This window comes from Leptodactylus fuscus, chromosome 3 (genome assembly GCF_031893055.1).
Source record: "Leptodactylus fuscus isolate aLepFus1 chromosome 3, aLepFus1.hap2, whole genome shotgun sequence".
NCBI lineage: Eukaryota > Metazoa > Chordata > Amphibia > Anura > Leptodactylidae > Leptodactylus > Leptodactylus fuscus.
This window is the reverse complement of record NC_134267.1, coordinates 137,335,340-137,358,740: the sequence shown is the minus strand read 5'-3', so window position 1 is coordinate 137,358,740 and position 23,401 is coordinate 137,335,340. Positions and strand designations below refer to the sequence as shown.

Below are 23,401 nucleotides of genomic sequence, written 5' to 3'. Positions count from 1 at the left end.
TTCCTCTGCGGACTTTCAGTTACAATTATATCTATGGGAGGGCTGCCGGCGTTTCCATAGATATAATTGACATGCTGCGATTTTCAAAGCCGCAACGGCTTTGCAAATCGCAGCGTGGACACGCTGCGATTTCTTCCGCAAAGTGGGGATGGGATTCGCATGAATCCCATCCCCTTTGCTTGCACTATAAAACACCGTGATCTTTGCCGCAGTGTCTCCGCTGCAGGCAAATCGCGGCGTTTACGTCCCATGGGGCCCCAGCCTGAAAGTGCAAAACATTTAATAAGTCTGGATTTTTTTGCGACTGTCACAAGGTTTACTGTAACATCTGTTGACCACGAAAGATGCCAGATATACCAAAGTCACAGTTTTACACAAAATTTTGGCCAACGCAAAGTCACCCTAGCCTATTTTAAGAAAAATAGAATGTAATTTGTACAGACCCTTTTACAAAATAAAGCACTTCTGGCATGACGTAGAGGAACAAAAATAAGGTAACAAAAATAAACTTACAGCTCTGTAAGAAAACAAACGTCAGTAAGGAAAAGGTAAACTTTAACACACGTGTTAAAGTCACAGTTGAGTTGGCACTTCATGTATCTGTTAGCATGAAAATATTTAGTCAACTATCAGCTCACCCCAGGATCTGTTTTTGTGCACCGTATATTTCAGTACTCTGCTAAATAGAATAAAGCACATGGTGTTCCCAGTCAGTACGAAATGCATTACATTGCCCAGCAATGTTCTGACAATTATCAAAAATTATGTTAATTGACAGCAATGATTTCAACACAAATTGGGTAAATAAATATCCTTGGAAACCATTTTCTACACTTCAATCACAGTAGCTGCAGTTCAGATCTGCAGGCTGAACAGCCATGTTTATCCTGTACAATCCGTTCTTTCAGGACACAGGTGGATTTTTTCAGGATGCAGCCATACCAGCACTAAAACAAGTAGATGTGAATGGTGATAATGTCAAAGGAACTACTTCGTTTATAAGGATTTGTCATCAATATGAGATCAGTGGGGGTCCAACAGCTGGAAGCCCCACAGATCAGCTTATCAAAACCGGAGTGGCCTTTAAGTGACTGCTGCGTCCTCTTCACTGGCCATTGAAGTCACATTCATTTATCACATGGCCTATTTGTATCTCAGTTCCATGCAAGTGAATTGCGATGAGCTGCAATACTATACAATGTACGGTGCTGTGCTCGGCATTCAGTGAAGAATCTGCACTGTTCAACTGAATGCTGCAGCAAAACCTGCAACAGAAAAATGCTACTTTTCTGCAACATCAGGCCTCAGCATTAGAGACCTGGAATCATTCAAAGTGTGGGTAAAAGTAAAATCATAAGTTTTATCTAGACTTACTCTCCCTAGTATTGGCTCTCATATGTAACTTATGTACATCCATTAAAAAAATATAGATTCTTTTTTTTTTTTTGTATAAAACATGTCCACCAAATAAGAAGTGTGTGGAGAAACCTTGATGTGTTAAGTTCTTTACAGAACCTATCATATTTAGCAGATATGCACCATCTTCAAGAGTCAAACTAATGATAGAGAAAATATATCCAACAGATCAAGATTTTCTACAGCCACTTATGTCCCCCGTACTAGTTAAATAAATTAAAACTGTGAGGAAAATGTGAATGTTAAAAGAGGCACAAAACCTTCAATGGTCTTTCAGTCCATTTCCTGCATAGCTAAATTGAGTGGTGGCAGGGAAGAGCAATTTTGGGCTGAAAAAAGATGTATATACTATATAATATAAATCTCTCTGCACTTACAATAAAGGAAAAAAAAAAAAGTATCTTGTTATACAGGGTGGTGCTCACAGAGCTGCCAAAATTGAGAGATATATTTGTACCCCTCAAATTGGAAACTTATACTTGCCAATACATTTACACTGTGTGTAACGCTAGCTTTTGACAGGAGAAAGTTACAAGAGTTTGAAATATGGGGGAGTAGTATCTACTACATGATACTGTTCACAGGACCACTGAGAACGTGCTCTTCTCTTCTCTTTCATATTTGTTAGATGCAAAACAAAAAGACAATACAAGAAATAAAAGTTGGTCCAACAGCTGTCCATAAAGGTTGACATAATACATGCCAAATAAAGTGCTATGCTTAGTTATCTGCGCCCGCCGTATTTTGACATCCAGTCTGTTCTCCCATGAATTGGCTGTAAAGCAGGCGGAGGCCTGGGAGATAGTGTAGGAGAACTTTTAGATGGAGAGTTGATTGTAGGCTGTCCCAGATATGATCCAACAGATTTTATGGACCCAAACTCTAAATGGAAAGAACAAAGCAAAACAGCAGTTACGAAACTCAGAATTAGTATACAATATGCATCATTTGTAAACAAAATTAGTTTTTGGAACCATCATTTTTCTAAATGATCAAATAAGCACGCAATGATTTTCCCTGATAATAAATGAAAGTTAATGATCAGGAAACCAGTTCAGCAAAAGAAAATGTATCAATGTTTTATAGATACCAGATGCTTAGAGTCATTTGCGGTTTTGAAAGAAATGTAAGGGCCTGTTCACATGGGAGAATCCAGTGATGATTATGAAGTGGATTCTGTCCGTAAATCAGTGGCAGATTCCGTCCTGATCCTGCCTCGCATTGCATTCAATGAGAGGCAGATACCAGAGCGAGATGCTGAAATATAACAAGCATCCAGCTGGATCTTGCTGTGGATTCTGTGACTGATTCAGTCAAAAAGACTGCAGCTCGAGACAATCCCCTGACTATGCCCCGTTCATCTGAAGCGTATTTTTTGCAGTGGTGGCTCTCAGGAAAATACAGTGTTAAATTTTCTAGCTGGATTTAGCAGCATGTCTGCAGTGTGTAACCTTATCTTAATTATTATTTTTTTTTAAGACATTGGTGCAAATTATTCAGGACATCATGCACATAATAAGCTGTTGACACTTCTCTCCTGGGAGAATGGAGAAACCTCGGATGTCATATTATAAGTTGCAAGACATTTCTATTCTCAAAAGAAAACCTGTTTATAGCCTATTGCACAAAAAAATTAATTAATTAAAAACAAAAAAACAAGACTTACTTGGAGATGGGTCTGTAAGGGGTGCTAATCTAGTCTTTGGCCCAACAGAAGTCAATTCCTGTTTCCAGAAAGTTGGAATGTAACTAGTAACTCCGATAGGTCCTTAAAAGAATAAGCAAAGCATGTACCATTAAAGCCATGAACACAGTACAGATCAGTGTATGATAAGGGATAATATAAAATAAGGTATTACCTGCTGGAACAGCAAGAGGTTTAAGTGGCTGACTAATATTTGGCCATTGGTTAAAGGTATTCACTTCATCTTTATACAGGTTACTTCCAGCACTGTTCTTAACAGAGATGCCTGAAGAAACAATGCATATAATGGTAAGTTAATCACGGATTATAAAAAATTATGTCAATATTCAGAAAGGATTGCAGCTTAAATTGTCACTACATGAAGCAAAAGTTGTAATTAAATACTATATTATTATACTAAATTTCAACTGGTAATATCCATGGAAATAATATAGGTAGTATTATAAAATACCCAAAATACTTGTGTTTTAATTCCCTGCCCCATCCTCAACTTCCGTGCATTATACAAGAGGATGTCCACCCATACATCAAGTGAAAAGCAGTGTTCACATTTCAGTTCTTAATAGACAAACAAGGGAAAGAGTAAGACTGGATTCACATCTGCATTGGAATGTCTGTAGAAGGAATTTTCTCTCCGTTAGTTTCAGCACAAAAGTTGTTCAAAAATGTAGGTACACTTAAAAAGGAGCTGACAAAGCCAAGTGCATTAACAAAAAAATATCCAGTAATGTTGGCTAATCTTAATATCCAAATACAAAAAAAACGGTTTCTAATAAAAGCAGTAGTATATACACGTTTTTGCCTTTTTTTTGTAAAATACCATAATGAGATAAGTGGTTGTACTGACCGGGCAAATACCTGGCATGTTTCAGGTAATGTTGCTTAGCAGACGTTCTCCTGGATGCCGCAGTGTCTTGTCGAGAGAATGAGGAGTGTACAGGTCTAGCAGTACCACCGTCTTCCTTCAAGTCTAAAAGACTCTCAAAGCTGCTTCAGGATGGGAAAATTGAACGATAAAAGTAAAATGAGAAATTTAGTGTGAATTTCATATCTGTGCACTTCCAAAGCTAAGTAATAATTTTAAAGGCTGAATGTAGCTGCATATACTCCAAAAAAGCATTAATAGGCCAATAATAGTCTGATCAGAAATCGTTCTGATATAAATGGAACTTTTTTACAGAATTTTATCTAGTCATAAAGTGCTCAAGTCACCATCTTAGTACACAATATTCCCTGTATGAATGATTTAACTACACCAGTCTTTCTCACTGGTACGTTGCAGGTCCCTGCCAGTCTAGCACTGGCAAAAAGCAGAGACTCTAAACCAGAAACTACACTTATAATGCGTGTCTTTCCTTATCAGTACAGTCTATGGGCCTAGAAAGTCTGAAGGACCCGTGGTGACAGTAACCAAGAGTCCACAGATCCTTCAGCTGAAAGCAGTTATAGGGGATTGTGCCATTAAGGACACTTATCCCCTATCCACTGAATGCTGTGAGACACGACCTCAGGCAGTGCTGGCAGCCCAATAGCAGTGAATGGAGTGCTGGTAAAGCACACGCACTGGCGTTCCATTCACAAGGAGGAGGCGCGAGGGTCTTTTGGTCCCCCCCCGTTCTCTTCATTGCTGGGGGAACTGTCCTTTGAAAGTGCACACACAAAAATCATTTGGGGACCCAGTGGTTGGACCCCTAGCAATCCATTACTTCTCTCCCATCTTGTGGATAGGGGATAAGTGTCCTTAATGGCACAACCCCTTAAACCTGGACTCTGCAGGCCGAATGTTCTAATCTGGAGTCTTCATTGATTAGTACTGGAGGTAGGAAGCTCTCTGTGTTATGGGGATGTTCCTGACAGTGTAGGAGGGGTGGAAATGGGGAATGATTTACTAAAAACTTGAAAGGATTGATCTGGGGAGACTGCTGCTGTCAATAGGCTAGAGATGGAAAAAGGAAACTGTAGCAGTCAATAGGAGGGGAAGGTTGGGGACAATGAAGTAATCAGTGATGTTGTACTATGGTGTTTGGAGCCTCTGGATGGATGCTACTATGCAGCAAAGAGTATTTGTTTGGCACTGGTAGTGTGAGATGCGCTCTATAGTGGTGTTTAAGGCCCCGTTCACACAGGGAGCGGAAGGGTGGATTTTGGCACCGAGAGTGACGCGCTTGGGCCAAAATACGCCTGCCACAACTTCTGACAGTCGCGGCTTCCCCCTCCGGAGTAGACTCAAATGAATGGGCCGACCCCATAGGTTGCTGCCGCGAGGCGGACGCCACGGAATCCGCCTGAAGAAAGTGCCGCTCACGGAAAAAAGATCGCTAGCGGTATCCATAGACCACTGAAGGGGCAGATTATGACGTGGATTCCACCCCCTCTGTGCCCATGTGAACCAGCCCTAACTCTTTTGGGAAGTATTTCAGGTTGGATACAGATATTTTCCACTACTGCAGAGGGTATTTTGTGCTGTGGTGAAGTGCTATTTAATGTTCTGACGGGTATTGTGTGAGCCATACTATGACACTTGGTTGCCACTGGTGAGGGTATTAGGTGTACAGTGGCATTTGTTTGTCACTCTGTTAATAACTCTTAGCTAATAAGGTTCTGGCATAAAAACAGACGGCCTGGTAAAGCCCAAGTCAATACAGCTTGAGAAGCTCTGAACTAAACAATGGGGGATGTTTATGTAACAGTCTATATAAAAATGAAAGCTGTGTCATTATTGGTTGCCACCATTACGTTCTAATGCTTGTTTTAAATTTGTTTTAAAGGAACACTAAATCTAAAAATGATAGAAATAAATAGGACATAATTGTCCCCAATGTTTATCAGACGGAAGGATTCTCTGAATGTACCTGAAAAACAGCCTGTCCTGCATTGAACAGAACTCAATCTCTCTGATCTCCTCCATTTTGGTTGGGGACCAGAGGACAGGCTTTATCTACTGCATACAGAACAAAAAGGTGAGGATCTGGCAACAGCCAGTTATCTCACAGCCAGGCAAAGGAAAGTGGAACAGTGGGCAACATGGCTGGGTTCCTGAGACACAGAATTCTGCTGTCTTTATTTCTCAATTTTATTGAATTTTTATCAAATGTGAAACATCAGACACAATATAAATGAGCAAAAGTAGGATATTAAGGAAGAAACTGCTGGAATATTTATTTTTTTGTGCAATTTCTGTCTTTAGTGTTCCTTTATTTAGGTGTAAATTCATCTACGCAGTCTAATCTGTGGACTGTGTCTTTAGGCTGAAGCTTGTAGACTGAGTAAATACAGGAAACTGGTATTTCAGGTCTTGTTAGGCTGGGTTCACACTACTGTAGGTGTCCGACAGCTAGTGTCCGTGCAAGATTTTAGCAACGGACACTAGCTGTGTCTGTTTACAATTTCCATGAACTTAAACAGGATATTATGTTGTGTCCTTTAGTATCCGTTTACAACCATGTCCAATTTTTCAAGTGGACAGAAGAATCCTACATGTAGGATTTTTCTGTCCACTTGAAAAATCGGACATGGTTGTAAACGGACACTTAAGGACACACACGGACATAGCTAGTGTCCATTGCTAAAATCTTGCGCGGACATTAGCTACGGACACCTGCGGTAGTGTGAATCCAGCCGTAGAGTGAACAACAACAATAGATAACATGATGTAGGAGCCATTTTGATTAACAGTCAGAAACAAGTCATAGGGAAATACAAGTGAAATATTTGAGACGGCCAGACAAAATTTTTGGGAAAAAGGGGTCTACTAGACAAGTGGTCTTGTCAAAAAGGATGACTAGCTTGGAAAACTGAAAATAAGTAAAAGAAAACAAGGTCTTTTAAGGAGATGGTCTTTGGGAGAGGTTGCACTGTAGCATCTTACCTCATTCAAACTGAATCTGCGACATCACTCTAAAATAAATGACTTAATAAAATATTTTTGGTTGCCAGCACTTCTTTAATGAGAAAGCGAATAAAAATATCTCAATTTACCTACAAAGACCATCACCAATTGGTCGATATTTTTCATTCTTGAATTCTGATCTAGTATTTGCAGAGCCAATATCGAGGTCTTTCAAGTTATCCCATTCATCGGAGCTCTTGACTGTTTTCGCTATGCACCCCCATCGTCGTCTATTCTTTGTGTTCAGGTTTAAAGTAGTATTTTCCAAGGTAGAAGAGACTTTCTGAAAGTGTAAAGATAAATACATTGGTCACAACCAATTATCTAGAAAGATTATGCTTTTTTAAAAACAAAAAAAACAAAAAAACAAACAAAAACCCAGAGAGCCTGAAAGCTACTGTTGTATTAACCATCTTGATGTCTGGAAAAAGAAAAAGAAGTGGTCAGAGTAGGAGGCGTTCTGTTTCTTTTTTGCTTTTATTCAATTTTGAACTGCTATGTGTACTATTACTTTTGCACAATTTAAAGGAGATAGCCCTAGAATAGGCTATACAATAGAATTTCTTAGAATAGGGCATAAATCTCTGATCATAGGGGGGCCGACAGCCATTCCCTGCACGGATGAACTGTTCGAGGCCACTTCCAACACCCATACTATACACAGTGCAGAGCCGGAAGCATTTGGCTCCGTACTCTGTTCAGTGGCTAGGTACCATCACTCATCATCAGCTCAGCTACAACGGACTTCAAGCTAATAAACAATAAACATACATACATATGCTTTAATTTTATAATGCCCAAGATATCACCATTTAAAGTGACCCTCCCCATGGACTCATTCTTTATTAGAGCACACAAACATCCTTACTCAAGAGAGAAGCTATTGCGAGAAACAAGGCAAAGAATGCAGAAGTGGATTTTAAAGCAGGATTTCACAGAAAGAAGCTAAAATCTATTAACAACACATATACAAAACTTATTTAAGCCACAAATGCTGCCAAGAAATCAAAAGTTGATGACTCAGCGGCTACCATAAGACTCATCTCCAGTGCTCCTGGCACATACGTACTTCTCAGATGAATCCAAGGCAAGACCATACACCTTACTTCAACGTGAATATACTGCATATCAAGCACAGTCGAAATGAAGCCAAAGTGTACTGATTTATGCTTCATTGGTGCAACATGCATGCACCTATAATACCCTTGTGAATTCAACAGGTTTATCTAAACAGTCCAGGGATTGACAGACATGACATAGGTGGGTTTGAGACATTAAACCACCAGTTCCCAACAGCATGCTTTGACCTCAAACTGGATGACAGAATCCCTTTATTGAAATATTCTCTTTTACTGCTTAAAATATACCATAGGTTGCTGCAGCATTTACTCACAAAAGGAGCAATCCTGTTGCTTAGTTCTGGAAGAAGAGAATGGTTTATGGGGCCTTCTTCTGACTCTCCATTGGAGTTATCCATAGAATCTACTATAGATGTACCAAGTTTGAATGGTTGCCCATTTGATTGACTTTGCTGGAGGGCTCGTGATGAAAGACGGGATTGATATTTGGGTGGCGGCTGAGATGGAGGAACAGGTTTGATGTATAATGGAATTTTCTTTTCCTGAAAGTCTCTCTGTGGTTTTGTTAACTCTTGAATTCTTTGAGGTGTACCAAGAGCTTGACCAACAAGAAAATAGGGATGCCTGAGAGCCTGAAATAGAAATACTGAATGTAAAACAATATAACCTTCAAATGACAACCATCTGTGACGGCTGGCAGATTGCTGTATGTATAGTATCAGTGTAAAACATGTCAGAGAACAGAAGAATTACGCCTCATGCACATGAAAAAGAGTGCAGCATGAGGAAGGCCGATTTTATAACAAAATGGAGGTGGTGAAAGGTCCTCTTTAACTCAAAAAACCACCTGAGCTGAATACAACTGTATCCAGGAATAAAACTGATCATACACATGACAAATGTCAGGCCAACCTGCCAATTTCAGCAGGACTGCCCGGCCATATACGAGTATATTTTGTATGGGAGACTCTATAGATTATTCTCTCACTGCATATGATGGGTATGCTGTGATCAAAAGAGATAACAGGCGACAATTATCTAATGTGCATGACCAGCCTTAGCCTAAAAAAAAAAGTGTACTATTTTTTTTCCCCATCTGTATAAAAGTTTCTGCAATTAAAGAGGACCTTTCATGTCCTGAAAGTACAGTTTTATATACAGCTAGAAAGCAGACAATGTGCTGAATTCAGGTGCACCTTTAGTTTCGGCACCAATATCTCCCCACTGTCACAAAAGCGTTCCTTATACCTCAGCGTCACTGCTGAGCTGTGAGGAACGCCTCCTCTGACAGTACAATACCAAGCCAATTCAAGGATATGAAGGGTTAAAGGCAGAGGCTATTGTACTGCTTGAAGGGAGTCTACAGGTTTTCTAGCAAAAACTGCTATGTTTATCTAAGGATAAACAGGGAGGACACATCTACAACCACAAGTATATGGTCTGTAATACTGAGTGCTGCCTCAATAAAAAGGAAATGCAGAATGAAGGACTACATGGGTTTCTACACCCTTGAGGACACAACCAAAAAAAAAATAAAAAAATAAATCACTTAAGGCCGGGCCCCCATGGGATGTAAATGCCGCAGGAAAAATCGTGGCTTTTACAGTCAGGGAAAACTGGATGGGATAGCGAATCCCATGCCCACTTTGCAGTAAAAACTGTATTGCAGACACGCTGCAATTTCTAAAACTGGCATGGTTTTGGAAATCACAGCATGTTAATTATACCCACGAAAACACCGGCGGTTTCCCCATGGGTATAACAAACAGAGAGTCCGCATAGGAAACCTCTGCAAACTTTCTGTCTAAAGTGCTGTGGGAAGAACTGCGATGCGTTGCCGTTGTGGTTTTTCCCGCAGAGCTTTTTTTTTACTGCGGGATGTCTTGGGGGGGGCCTTTGCCTAAGGACATGGTCCCATTTTTCAAGTGCTCTGGAATGCTGTAGCTTACCTTAGTGATTTTGAGAAAGCATTTTCATGACTAATTGTACTTTATGTTAGTCTTGAACAAATTTAAGACAGTCATACCACCCAAATTAGTTAATAAATAATATCTACCTTGTTTCTGCTTTATATTGGCATCAACTTTTAATTGTCCTTGACTTTATTTTGGACATTAGAAGGTTTACAAGTATAACAGCCATTTTTCAAATTCACCAAGAAATATTCCAAATAGTTTTTTTTCCCACTATTTTATTAGCCCCCCCTAGGGCACTTCAACCTGCAATCATTTGATTGCAAGTCCCATAGACGGCAATACAAGTGTATTGCCGTCTATGGGAGATTCTCTACATTACTATTACGGATGGTCATGGACCAGCCGCAATAGTAATATAGTGATGACAGGCCTGGGAGCCTTCATTAGGCTCCCGGCTGTCATCAGAACAGGTCAGCTCCTGCGAACCGGTGTGGACCGGCCCCGGGGCTAATTTTAATCTTGGAGGGAGGGAGGGGGGTGGGGGGTAGAGAGGACATCTCCAGAGGGCAGCTCCGCTTTAACTCTTACAGTGGAGATGCCGAAGCAGCTCCTGCATTACCCACTGTAAGAGCTTATAGCGGAGGTGCCGGTTTCTATGGTGAACACTCTGCAGCGGCGCCATTACACTTATGCGCAGTTCACACATGCTGATGTGTTCCGTCCATAAGGGTCTGCATGAGGACCCCTACAGAAGGAACACAAGCGCAACTGCAAGTGCTGTGCAGTTCAAGCGCATGGGCCCCATAGACTATAATGGCATCCGTAGGCTTGCCACGCACTGCGCGGCAAGCCCACGGAACTTATTATAGTCTATGGGGCCTGTGCGCTTGAACTGCACAGTGCTTGCAGTTGCGCTCGTGTTCCGTCTGGGAGGGTCCTCATGCGGACTCCTTATGGATGGAACACATCAGCATGTGTGAACCGGCCCTTACAGACCCGGCATCCGGACCCGGCATCCAGACACCGGGGCAGGTGCCGGGGCCGCAGCATCGCCACGCTACTGCCAGGAGCATGGTGATGCTGTACATTTCAAACTGCAGAAGTACTTACGGGGTCTGCATTCCTGGTCTGCTAGCAGAAAATTACCGTAATGACTCTAGTATAAGCAGAGGAGCACTTTTTCAGCACAAAAACTGTGCTGCAAAAACTCGGCTTATACTCGAGTATATATGGTAATTATGAAAGAAAAAAAAATGCAGCCTTGTTATCTAAATCACAATGACTGTTAGAAAAAAGGCATTATACTATGACACTCATACAGATTCTACTGAAAGGAATACAAAATAACTTTTTTTTTTTTTTTTTTTTACATTAATGTATTTCACATATTAAAAGCATCAAAATATAAAGTGTTTGAAATGAATAAATTACCAAGAGGAGATTTGAATACAATTTTCATAGCCTGTACCTTGCTTGCTGTTGGCCTTTTTTTAGGGTCCCACTGTAGCATATCTCGCATGATCTGAATCCCATCACTACTTGCATTGGGGATTAATGATTTTAGATTATTTGGTACACACTGTGGCCATCGAAAATTCATTGCACTGGCAAGCTGGTAGCCTTCAGGCCAATCATTCTGGAGAAAGGAAAAGAAGAAATTATGATGAATACTGGCGGAGTGCAAAGGAAGTCGAGCAGCTGCCTTTATCAACCAGACTATAGATGGAGAACTGTTGGGTTAGGGCCACCTGAATCAATCTAACAGTATTTTCCTCTTGTGAATCAGTCTATCTGTTGCTGAGATATTGCAGTTTTTTTTTTTTAATACACAACTGAGCATTTTGCAGTGGCAATGTCCTCATTACTCCAAAGAGCTCATTAGCTTATTGGCGAAAACGGAAATATCTCAGCAATGAAGGCACCGATTCATGAGGAGAAAACACGGTTTGATTCAGGTGATCCTATCCTATCTGAGGGGCTGGTATGATATGCTGGGTTCTGGCGACAAATTCCCTTTAAGATGATAATACCACTTTAATAATGTGATTAAAGGTCCTTAGTTTACAGAAACATGGAAGAGGAGGTGTTCCTTATGCCTTGTGTTGTACAAGATCCATTTTAAAGTCATGAAATGAAAAAGAGCAACACAAATTTTTATATAAAGTTCCTGTGTGCTGGTCGCTACTTTTTTGTATTTTGTTTCCTCAGTCTTAAAGGGGTTGTCTAGCATTAGCTTTTTTTTTTTTTTTAATTCAGCTGTATGGGGCCCACTTCTGACACATTATATTCTACTAAAATTATAAATATGAAATTTTGTATGTTTGTTACTCAATCACAAAAAAAAAAAGGCTGAACGGATTTGGATGAAATTTGGCACATAGTTTGTAACCTCGATTAATACTTAGGCTACTTTTTGTCCCAGTAAATAACATGGCTTCACGACTGTTATGAATTTATGTTCATATGCTATATATATATTAAACTGCTCTTGCTGCCAAAACTATCTCCGCTAATTGCACTTTGCTGATAAAGCCTGGGTCTGTTAACTCTCTATGTAAACATAGACATGGAAAAACCCCTTTAATCCAAATTGACAGTTTGCCAATTTTAAACTTGGTGGGAAAAAGAAAATCTAATTTGTCGCGAAATTCTAGAACAACAAGAGCTATGAAGGGAGTCAGAAGTCACAGATTTCTCCTCAAGCAGAGCTCAGGAGAATTGACCAAGCTAGGCATCAAGCGGCTCTTACAGCAGCTGAAACGCTGGAGCAGGCGGATCATCGAAACTAACAACATGCTCATTATATGGTGTCCCAGCCAGCTGCTGAGATGCCAGAACAATCACAGGCATGGCGCGAGGAAAAAGTTCAGCAGCAGGACAACTTTAGAACTTGAATTTCAGTTTAAGTTCCAACCCCCAGTGCCCCGCCAGCGTTAATGAGAAGCTCTGGTCATTATGGGCTGCTCATTAATGCCGGCAGGGCACTGGGGGTTGGAACTTAAACTGAAACTCTGCATCTAATGATGCTTTATAGGGAAAGCTAGAAAAACACAATATGAGATAGGTCTAGCTTTATCCTACTTTGCCAATAGTTACCTCAAAGACTAGCTAGATATTATGAGCCAGTTCTAACTTGATCTTTAATCTACCTCTGATGAGATATCTTCTGAAAACTTAATGGGGATATTGAAACGCGTAAGCTAGCTTTTTTGTGGCTAGTAGTCATCAGTCTTTTTAGGCAATAGCTGCTAAAGGTCGTTATATACACTATAGACCTTTTGACCGTGTCACACTCATCAGATAGGGCTGAAACATGCATATGCATGGTTGCTAACAGTGATGGTGACCACAATTGATCTGACAACTAAGTACATTAGAATACTCAGACATTTTGAGGATATACTTGTACAGTGGTCTTAATAGGTGTGAACAACTATTTAGCCTACACCACATATCATTGCTTCCTCTAGTTTCAACTAAGTAGGGAGCATGTGTGGTTTTTTATGGGATTTTGTAGGGTTATTTTTGTTTTCTTTGGCTTTTAATGATCTCTAATAAACTTATTGGTTTTAATAATTAAAAGTCCATTCATTACAGACACATTCTCCTATCTGACTGCTTCAATAAGGCAAAATCTCGGTACGAGTGAGAACATCCAACCATAGCCTCTGTTGAAGCAAGGACAGATACAGACAGTCTCTTTCTAACCAAGTAGGACTGACAAACAACCAGTCAGTTAGATAAAAAGGTAAATTAGATCAGACCCTATTAGATGTTAAATTCTTCTCCTAGACAACATACTGAACAGAGCAAGTCCAGATCACATTATAATAAGCATTTCTGGCGCTGTTACTTTTCCTAACCTTTAGGAGCAAGGACTAGCTGAAAAATTAGTGATGTGACCATGACCTAATATTTATCTGCTTGTAACTCTAGATACAAATATAGCTAGTGATGACTCTGCCATTTCATTCAAACCAGAACACTAAGGCTTAGTTCACACGTGAATACTGTGTGGCGTAATTTGGTCCGGAATTTTTTTTTTCCCAAATTAGGAAGCTTTTTTTGGACCTTGAGGCGTTTTTTGGAGAGGTTTTTGGTAAAAACCGCTTCAGAAAACGCCAGGCGGTTTTTCCCTCCCAGACAGTGAATGGACCTTAAAAAACCACATCGCGGTTTTTGCCAAAATACCGCGACGCAGTTTCCGCCTCCCATTCACTTCTATTGACTTCCTGAGGCTGAATCCAACTCAAGAAAGTTCACGTCGCTTCTTTTTTCTGCTAGCGTCAAAAAACCGCTAGCGGGAAAACGAACGCTAGCGCTCTCCATAGACCACCATTGTGAGAAGGCGGATTATGACGTGGATTCCGCGCCATAATCCGCCCCCTCTGTGCCCATGTGAATGGGCCCTAAGACACAGACATGTAAAAGTCCAAAGGTTGCAATAGTGTAGATAATGTATCTGTTTTACCTTCTTTGGTGTCCCTAGAACCTGGCAAATCTTGAATATGGTGTCTATTTCACTGGAACCTGGGAAAAGAGGCCTTAGAGTGTAAATTTCAGCCATAATGCAGCCAACAGCCCAGATATCAATTGGTGAACTATAGCTTGTTGATCTAAGGAGAACTTCTGGTGCTCTGTACCTGCGAATGGAAAACAAAAACAGTTGTCACTTTATTGGATACATAAGCGTGATGTAACAACAAGTAATGAATCTTGGTACCAATAAAGGGAGTCTACCACCATAAAACCTGTTCGCTTATATAATGGGATAAGGGCTCTTAGTGACATACTGAACTTGCCATTTTCTGTTAAAGTGCTAACTTCTTGACAATGGATGCAACTTTTAAAAGGTATGCAAATGTGTTGCTCGGTGCACTTAGTCATAGCCATGCCTGGCAAAGCGTCAATTTTTGGCTGTGGTAGTCACCCAACAAGACTCAGTAACTAAAAAAAAAAAAAAAAAAAAGACTAGCAGGTCCAAATATGTGGTGACCACAGGGAAAGCAGGTCACTGACATACAGACAAAAGATTACACTTTTGGCACAAAAAGGGTTCACTATATTACTAATGACCCCTACAACAGCATATACTGTATATACTTGAGTATATGCTGAAAAAGCTCTCCTTGGCTTATACACGAGTCAGGGCCCACGGAGCACAGAAAACTGGAAGGACCTGGAAGGGGAAGGTCCTTTAGTGCCACTGCTCTGTGATTGGCTTGTCATGAGGTCACGTGACTGTGATGTCATCAAAGGTCCCGTAGCCACTGGTATGTAACATCTGCAGATAAGGTTGAGTCTAAATCCTAGTAGCTCCGCCCACACCAGAGTCCGATCACATGGTCATGAAGTCATCAGAGGTCCTTTAGCACACTAGAATTTAGCATCTACCCTGCAGATGAGTGGCCAGGATTCATTATGTCTTATGGAAGATGTCTGTTGTATGGAGGAGAGGAAGCTACAGTAAAGTGACACACAGGGACCTTCCTTTAGTTACTCTGCCTATTAATGTCAGGCATTTGGGGTTATTAATTTAGTTTTAGTAACTCCATGTGCCTCACATTAATAACAGTTAAGTCCCTCATATTAACCCCTGTGTGCCCCATATAAGAGTTACTAATATGTGAGACACATGAGAGTACTAATGAAGGACCTTAATTATGAAGATACCCAATTATTACCTCCATATGTCCCACATATCAGTAACTCTTATGTGAGGCACACAGGGGGTTAATGTGAGGGACACGATGGAGTTAATTGCTATTACTATGAGGCACATGGGGTTACTAAGCTGCAATGCATATTACCAGACTTTTTATCTGCAATGGTGGATTTCCCCCCATTCGGCTTATACTCAAGTCAATAAGTTTTCCTAGTTTTTTTGTGGTAAAATTAGGGGTCTCGGCTTAGATTCGGGTTGGCTTATACTCAAGTATATATGGTAAGTGGCTTTTGTGGTGGTAGACTCCCTTTAACTTATGGGCAAGATAGGAGGAGAGGGAAATTACTTATGGCATCAAGACTGATCAATGTTCTATAAAGCAGCTAATTCTATAAAGTTACTATCATATATCTGGAACTGAATAGTGCTTGTTTACCATCGAGTAGACACATAATCTGTGTAAGGTGGTCGAGATCTTGTTTCTCGAGCTAGTCCAAAATCCGCTATTTTCACAAGCTCTGGTCCCATGCAGAGGAGGTTTTCTGGTTTTAGGTCCCTGTGGAAAAACCCTACAATTCCATAAAAGTTAAGACCATTTGTAAATATTTATATAGTTTGTATTAAAGCACTTTAAGCAAACCTTTCACTAAATGTGTCTTTGCATTGCCCAATCAGATTAACATACAAAAGAACAGCACATTTATACTATTATACATTTATATCCTTACCATACTTGTGTATGAAAGCAAGCCCTTGTAGTATCTGGTACATGATGTTTCTGATAGTACATTCAGGAAATAATTTGTTCCTGTGAAGACAGAAAACACACTTCACACATTTACCCAAGGTCAGTAAAGACTGAAGAAATGCTGAGAAGCAGATGTGAACTTTGACTGCAAAATCTATATTAAAATCCAGGGTGTCATTTATATTTCATTCATGCAAGCGAAATCAATTGACCCCTTGTTGACAGATACCCCTAATAGTTCGGGTTTACTGTATGGTATGGTATTGGCCAATATGGATCATTTGATGAGACGTGGAGGAAGGCCGTTGATGTGAAAGACAATGGTGCTATTTTTGCTTTTGTGAATAAGTCGAGTCAAATAACTGTAGGTTGTAGAGAATTGAAATCCAATCTAAAATCTTTGGAAGCACCTGATTTATCTATGTGCCAATCTGGATGCAGATTGGTCCAGTAGTTTGGCCATGTGTAAAGAATAGGCAACAGAAGTTAATTTTTACATCTGGATACAGACAGCAAATTCTCCATTTTCCAAGGCACATACCGATCTTTCATCAGCTGGTACAGATTTTCCTTCATGTATTCAAATACAAAATAGAGGTGATCATTTTCTCTAATGACTTCTTTCAGTTTAATAACATTGGCATGATTCAGCTTCCTCAGAGACTAGAAAACACACACAGAGAGTATTAGGGATCTGCTCTTAAAATTAACATATCAAAGTTAAAAGGGTTGTCTTGAAAAAATAAATAAATACTAAAATTTAGAAGTGTACGGAAGCACACAGTGACTGGCAGAAGTAGTGATGTGGGGAATACAGCATACGGCCGCAGCCAAGTACGCTAACCTTACCCCCGTGTCTTATCTAGGGAAGTTCACTATATTAAAGAGAACCTGCCAAGGCGACTTAGGACATTAATCTACCCACAGGTCCTTATAGACCAGGGGTTTAGTGCCTCAGATAGCCCTGTTATAACAATCCAAGTTTACATTAAAAATTTTTTTTTTTAAAAAAAAAGCTTTATACTTACCTAGAGATGTTCTCTGGTGCTCCTGGACCCTTGTACTGTTCTTCAGTGAAGCCGGTGATGTACACCTCAGCTTCATTGCACATGCGTCCAAGGTCCGACGTATGCACACTGAAGAACTACACAAGTACAGATAATACAGCTGATAGGAGAGTATAAAGCTTTTATTAAGAATATGGCTGTGGATTGTGTTAGAACAGGCAGATTTAGAACACTGAAAACCCAGTCCAAAAAGACTGAGTGATTTAGTGTCCCAATTCACCTTGACAGGAGCCCTTTAAATGCGTAAATTTCACTACAAATAACCCAATATATGACTGCATAAGAAGAGGATACAAAACAAATACCCAGTGTACAAAAGTGTGTCTTAAACAACTACCATTTTTCTTATTTCTTTAACCACTTCCGGACCGCCCATAGACTATATACGTCCGGATAGTGGTTGCCTAGTTCTGCCAGGACGTACCTGTACGTCCATCAGAACACAGCAGCTGCACGGAGATCGTGTAGCTGCTTTCACTAGGAGCCGGCTGTAACTTCAGCCGGAGCTCCCAGAGAGAAGACAGGGCAGATTTATTACCTCCCCTGCCTTCTCGATCGCTGTGTATACAGCGCTCAATGAGCGCTGTATACACAGCTATGGACGCAGCCATAATTCAGCTGCCCTCTGACCTGGCGGACACGTGATCCGCCCGGGAGCAGAGTCTTACAAGAGCTGCTGCGTCCTACAGGACCCCAGATCAGCTCAGTAAGCTGTGTATACAGCGTGCAGGAGTCTGTATTTCTCCTGCATCTGAGGTTAAATGTAGCAGCCTCAGTTATAGGAGAAATCAGCCTCCAGTACAAAAAAAATAAGTGATCAGATGTTCCCAAAGGTCTCTTATTACCTTATGGGGACACAATCTGAAAAAAAAAAAAAATGTATATATAATAAAAAAGTTTTTAAAAAATGTAAATAAAATAATAAAAAATAAATAAATATTACGCTAATAAAACGCCGTTATTAAAGGTTATAGCCCCACCCCCAACGACTCCATGCAAAATAAAAATTACCGTAACGGAGAGGAAAAACTATATTATAAAGTTTTTCAGTGACACTTTGTGTTATTAAATTTAAAAAAAAAAAAAAATTGAAAACCAGACACAATTTCCCTCCTATTTTGTTTATATTTTCCCAGGTATAAAAAAAAATTAAAACACATTTGAAAATAAAGATAACATAAAAATAAAGCCCTATGTGACCCCGAAAAAAGACGTAAAAATTAGTTGACTGAGACATACGGGAAAAATGTTACAGCCCTCAAAACCGCACATACAAAATAAACCTAAAATGTGTCTGGTCCTGGACCACAAATTGGCCCGGTACTAAAGTGGTTAAAAGAATAGTAAGAATTAATAGAAAACAAAAGAACAAAATATACTACACAATTACCTTTAACTCTCGAAGATTCATGCATTCATCCCAGGAATAAAACTTTCTTTTCATTCTATTTTATAAAATGTAAGACAAAATGAAGAATAAAATTATATATATATATATATATATATATATATATATATATATATATATATATATATGTGTGTGTGTGTTCTGTGTATCACATTAACTAAAAAACAATAATGCACAAAAATAAGAATATTTAAAGTGGACTTTTCATGTTCTCATGATGGTGCAGTTTTATATACAAAATTCAGTGCACTGTCTGTCTGTTTGTGCCCTGGTGATGGAGATATTGCTGCCGTTAGTTTCGGCACTGATATCTCCCCACTGTCAGAAAGGCTTTCCTCATAACCTAGCGTCATCACTGGCCTGTGAGGAACGCCTCCTTCTCACAGTAATCTAACATAGCCTTCTACTGTCAAAAGAGGCGTTCCTTAGCATGCAGTGATGAAGCTGAGGAACGCCCTTCTGACAGTAGGGAGATATCGATACCAAAACTAATGGCACCGATATCTCCACCACTGGGGCGCATACCAGGAAAGGTGGTAAAAGTTATAAAAGGTGGTAAAAGTTTACAGTTATAAAGTCAATGACATGCTTTTCCCAAGGATAACCATTAAAAGAGTATTCCAATCTTGGCATTATAGATTATATCCGTGGCAGTTCCTGCCGTTTGCTATTTCTGGAAGTCTTGTCCAAGTGAATGGAGGGACTTGCACATGCATGGCCCATTCTCATTCACTTGTGGCTCTGAACAGGGCCTGTTCTCAAGACAGATGAGGATTTTCAGTTTCTGTCAATCTTTCTAGTAATGAAATCGGTGCATATTTTCTATAGACCAACAAGAAACTGAATAAGCTGAAATACATGAAGTGATCAAAAAACATACTTCTTAATGGCGACCAGCTCTCCTGACTCTGTGCTTCTTGCAAGAAGGACCGAGCCATAAGTGCCATCTCCAAGCTGTTTGATTGTTGTGTAACGGTTCATGATGACAAATCATAGGTGGAAGGGACATTTCAATAGGAACAGGGTATCCCTCAGAGTGACATAAGCCAGCCAGACAATCCTTAGTCATAGGTTATCACTGCCTGTATAGAAATACAAAAACAACAACAACAACAAAAACATTAATAGCATAAGGAACTAAAAATTGTAATATTATGTTACTTTCTAGAGGCTACAAAATCCTAAATGTAAAGATTACAAGATATCACTTATTTCAGTGGCAAACATACTAATGAAAATTTATTGAGTCTTCAGTAGGTGATACCTGTGTCCTGTTGTACATAAATATGCAGCCTTCAGAAATTGTTCTTAGTTATATCTGAAGAAGAAGCCAAAGAGCTTTGAAACGTTATAATCTGTCATCATTATTAGTTAGCCATTAAAAAAGGTATCATCTACTGAAGACTTGCAAAGTTTTTTGTTTTTTAGATTTCATACCCACTGGCTAACACGGTACAAAAACAAACATTCTCTTCTTTATACGAAAATTTTATGTTGACACTTACAGTATTTTTATAGTGAATCTGTCAGACAGAAGATCGTAAAGTAATCCCCTGTAGGGCTCTTTACAAACTTTCCAAATATGCCTTTGTTATTCAGCATTGTAGCTCCATAATAACAAAAATTGCTATTTATTTAAATGCAAATTAAGTGAAAAGGGCTTTTGGGGCATTTCTCATCTTCCCCAGGATTCACTTTGCTTTCCCTGGGAAAGAGCAGTCAATCAAAGGATGGTGGGATGACGCTAGGTTTACATCTGCATATGGGATTCCGTTTTTTTGATGCAAATAACAAAAACCCAATCTGCTTAAAAGCAGTTACCCAAGGAAACCTGCGGACCCCATAGACTATAATGGGATCCACCTGGTTCCTGCCCAAAAAAACGCGGAGACATTTTTCAAGCAGAATGAGGGACAGAATCCCCAAATGGGCAAGAAGTGCATATGTGAACCCAGCCTGAGCTTGGCGTCGGTTACGGAAGGTAGTGTAAGGAGGACGATAAGGTCCGCCCCAAAGGACTTTTCACCTAATTTGCATATGAATTAAATGGCAATTTTCTCAGATAACAAAGGCATATTTACAAAGTGTGTAAAGAGCCCTACAGGTCCTGGGGTTATCTTGGTTACTATTATCCTGTTGACAGACTCTTTAACCACCATTCAAAAACAAACAATAGCAAATAAAGTATGACATATAAAGAGAATATGTGAAAATAGTCAGCTGTAAAGATTCAAGCAGGGAGAAAATAAATAAATAATAAAAAATAAAATCAATCACTGACTTCCTGTATAAGAAATCTCCTAGGTAAACATTGCACATTATGTCGTGGATCACTTAGCAACCCATACATTCACATAAAGAGAATGCTCTGGGGGTGAATGTCAGCCAGAGACAACAAAGCATTACTGTAAATGTGAATGAGGAACATATACCGCATGTCAAGCATGGCTAAACAATTACATGCCCAAACCATTCGAAGAATGGCTACAACATAGAGGAAATCACTACATAAAAATGGTTTCCACTGGTCATGTCCCCTGCAAGCAGAATTTCAGGCGCCGAGACCATCAATTGCTAAAATGAAGAGGAAGACGTGTTCATCTAAGGCGGCGTAAACGCGCGTGTATTTTAGCAAAATACACGTGTAAAAATACACATGTAGAAATAAGACTCCCATGGGAGTCAATGGGAGTCTTATTTTTACACGTGTATTTTGCAAAAATACATGTGTGTTTACTCCGTGTGAAGGCTCCCTTAGGGTCCATTCACAAGGAGGAAGATGGTGAGGAATTTAGTGTGGAATTTCAGCGCTGAAAAAAAAGCCTCCCATTAACTTCAATGGGTTCCTTTTTCCGCTAGCAGAAAAACTAACTAATTGAAGTCAATGGGAGTCTTTTTCTTCAGCGCTGAAATTCCACACTAAATTCCGCACCATCTTCCTCCATGTGCATGGACCCTTAAGTGCTATGCCCTCTAAGGAGCAGTGACTGATACAATAGCATTCAGCTTAGGGCTTCAAGAAAAACTTTGTCACTATTATGGTGCCATATTTGAATGAAGTCATTGGTTTCTCTCACTTATTGGCCTCAGCGGTCACATGAGGCACAAGACTTCATTTATTTACTTTTCTACTACCCCTGACCAATTGTTTGTCCCCATACTGCAGGCATTTGTCATTAGTACATTCCCTGTTTAAAGCCAAAGCATTCCAAGGTAAAAACGAAATGTGTTGGAAGACTTTGATAAGAGAAATTTCATCAAAAGATTTTCCAGAAGGTTAATCATAACCATTCTTCATCAATAAAGGGGCTCTGCCAGCACTCGTCTGAGCACTACAGCGCCTTACAGCAGATGATGAGTGGGCTGCCAGATGTCAGACCACCACCGATCTGATGTACAAGACTAATTCAGAGAATAAATCAGTATTACCATAATCCTGGAAAACCCCTTTAAATGATTACATTTTCATGGAAATCATATAAATTGGCAAAACACATCCTCTATAAAAATAAGTCTTTGTTCACACTTACATAGTTTGTTAGGAGGGCTGGCTTTTAGTTACACAATGTAAACTTACACCCTGCAGTTGCAGGATGTGGTAAATGTATCATAGTGCTGCATTGATGGATTTGGCTCATTTCATAATAAGGAAACAAATATCTCTTTTAAAGGGGTTTACAGGGACTTGATAGTGATGACCTAAAGGCAGGTCATCACACACAAATGGGTCATGACAGGGCAGTGTATACATGCACAGTTCATGTCTACATACATATATTGTGAAACCTGACAAAAGACCACATTTACTGCAATGGAAATTCCATTTTCCATATTAACCATCTACTTTGAAAAAAAATTTAATTACTTTTTAAATGAAATTTTGGGACTGGTTTCACTATATTCTGGTCAGGAGAAAGGTTACATATATTCTGGGTATAATGGGGACCATATATGTATATTCTGGTTATGATGGGGACCATATATGTATATTCTGGGTATGATGGGGACCATATATGTATATTCTGGTTATGATGGGGACCATATATGTATTATTCTGGGTATGATGGGGACCATATATGTATTATTCTGGTTATGATGGGGACAATATATGTATATTCTGGGTATGATGGGGACCATATATGTGTATTCTAGGTATGATGGGGACTATATATGTATATTCTGGTCAGGACTGTGATTACAGCCACACAGTACACATTTGTTACTATCAGACATTGCTCTGAGCCTCTCTCCTTCACACTTCACTATGTGTTACCCCATGTCCACAATCATCTATCTACACAGAGTCCCCGTGTAGCTGGTGACATAGACTCTTACCGACTGAGCCTATCAGCCGAGCTCCTTGTATCCTGCCATCTCCTCTCTGGTTCCGGTTCGGCAATCTCTTCCCCCCACTGCCTAGTTCCGGTAGCCGCACGTTGTGCCCAGTAGCCGCCTCCCTAATAACTCCAGCCGCACTTCTCTCTATGGAGCTCTACCCAAACACTGGA

The 23,401-nt window shown here is 39.9% G+C and overlaps 1 protein-coding gene across 5 annotated transcripts; it reads right to left on the bottom strand.

The window, feature by feature from the left end:
• Positions 1-1,969: 1,969 nt before the first annotated feature.
• CILK1 (ciliogenesis associated kinase 1) lies at positions 1,970-23,354 on the bottom strand. 5 transcript variants are annotated; one of them, XM_075268398.1, is made up of 14 exons: positions 23,229-23,354; positions 19,774-19,975; positions 18,876-18,930; positions 16,960-17,081; positions 16,399-16,478; positions 16,107-16,239; positions 14,477-14,648; positions 11,474-11,641; positions 8,404-8,721; positions 7,100-7,293; positions 3,969-4,111; positions 3,276-3,386; positions 3,083-3,184; positions 1,970-2,298 (listed from the first exon to the last, which is right to left on the bottom strand). In XM_075268398.1, the coding sequence occupies exons 2-14, from the start codon at positions 19,872-19,874 to the stop codon at positions 2,141-2,143; spliced, it is 1,857 nt and encodes a 618-aa protein (XP_075124499.1). In that variant the 5' UTR covers positions 19,875-19,975; positions 23,229-23,354; the 3' UTR covers positions 1,970-2,140. The 5 variants fall into 5 exon arrangements, with proteins under 5 accessions (XP_075124499.1, XP_075124500.1, XP_075124501.1 ...); XM_075268399.1 differs by having other exon boundaries at positions 3,969-4,108; XM_075268400.1 differs by lacking the exon at positions 19,774-19,975 and having other exon boundaries at positions 23,229-23,283.
• Between the last annotated feature and the right edge of the window lie 47 nt (positions 23,355-23,401).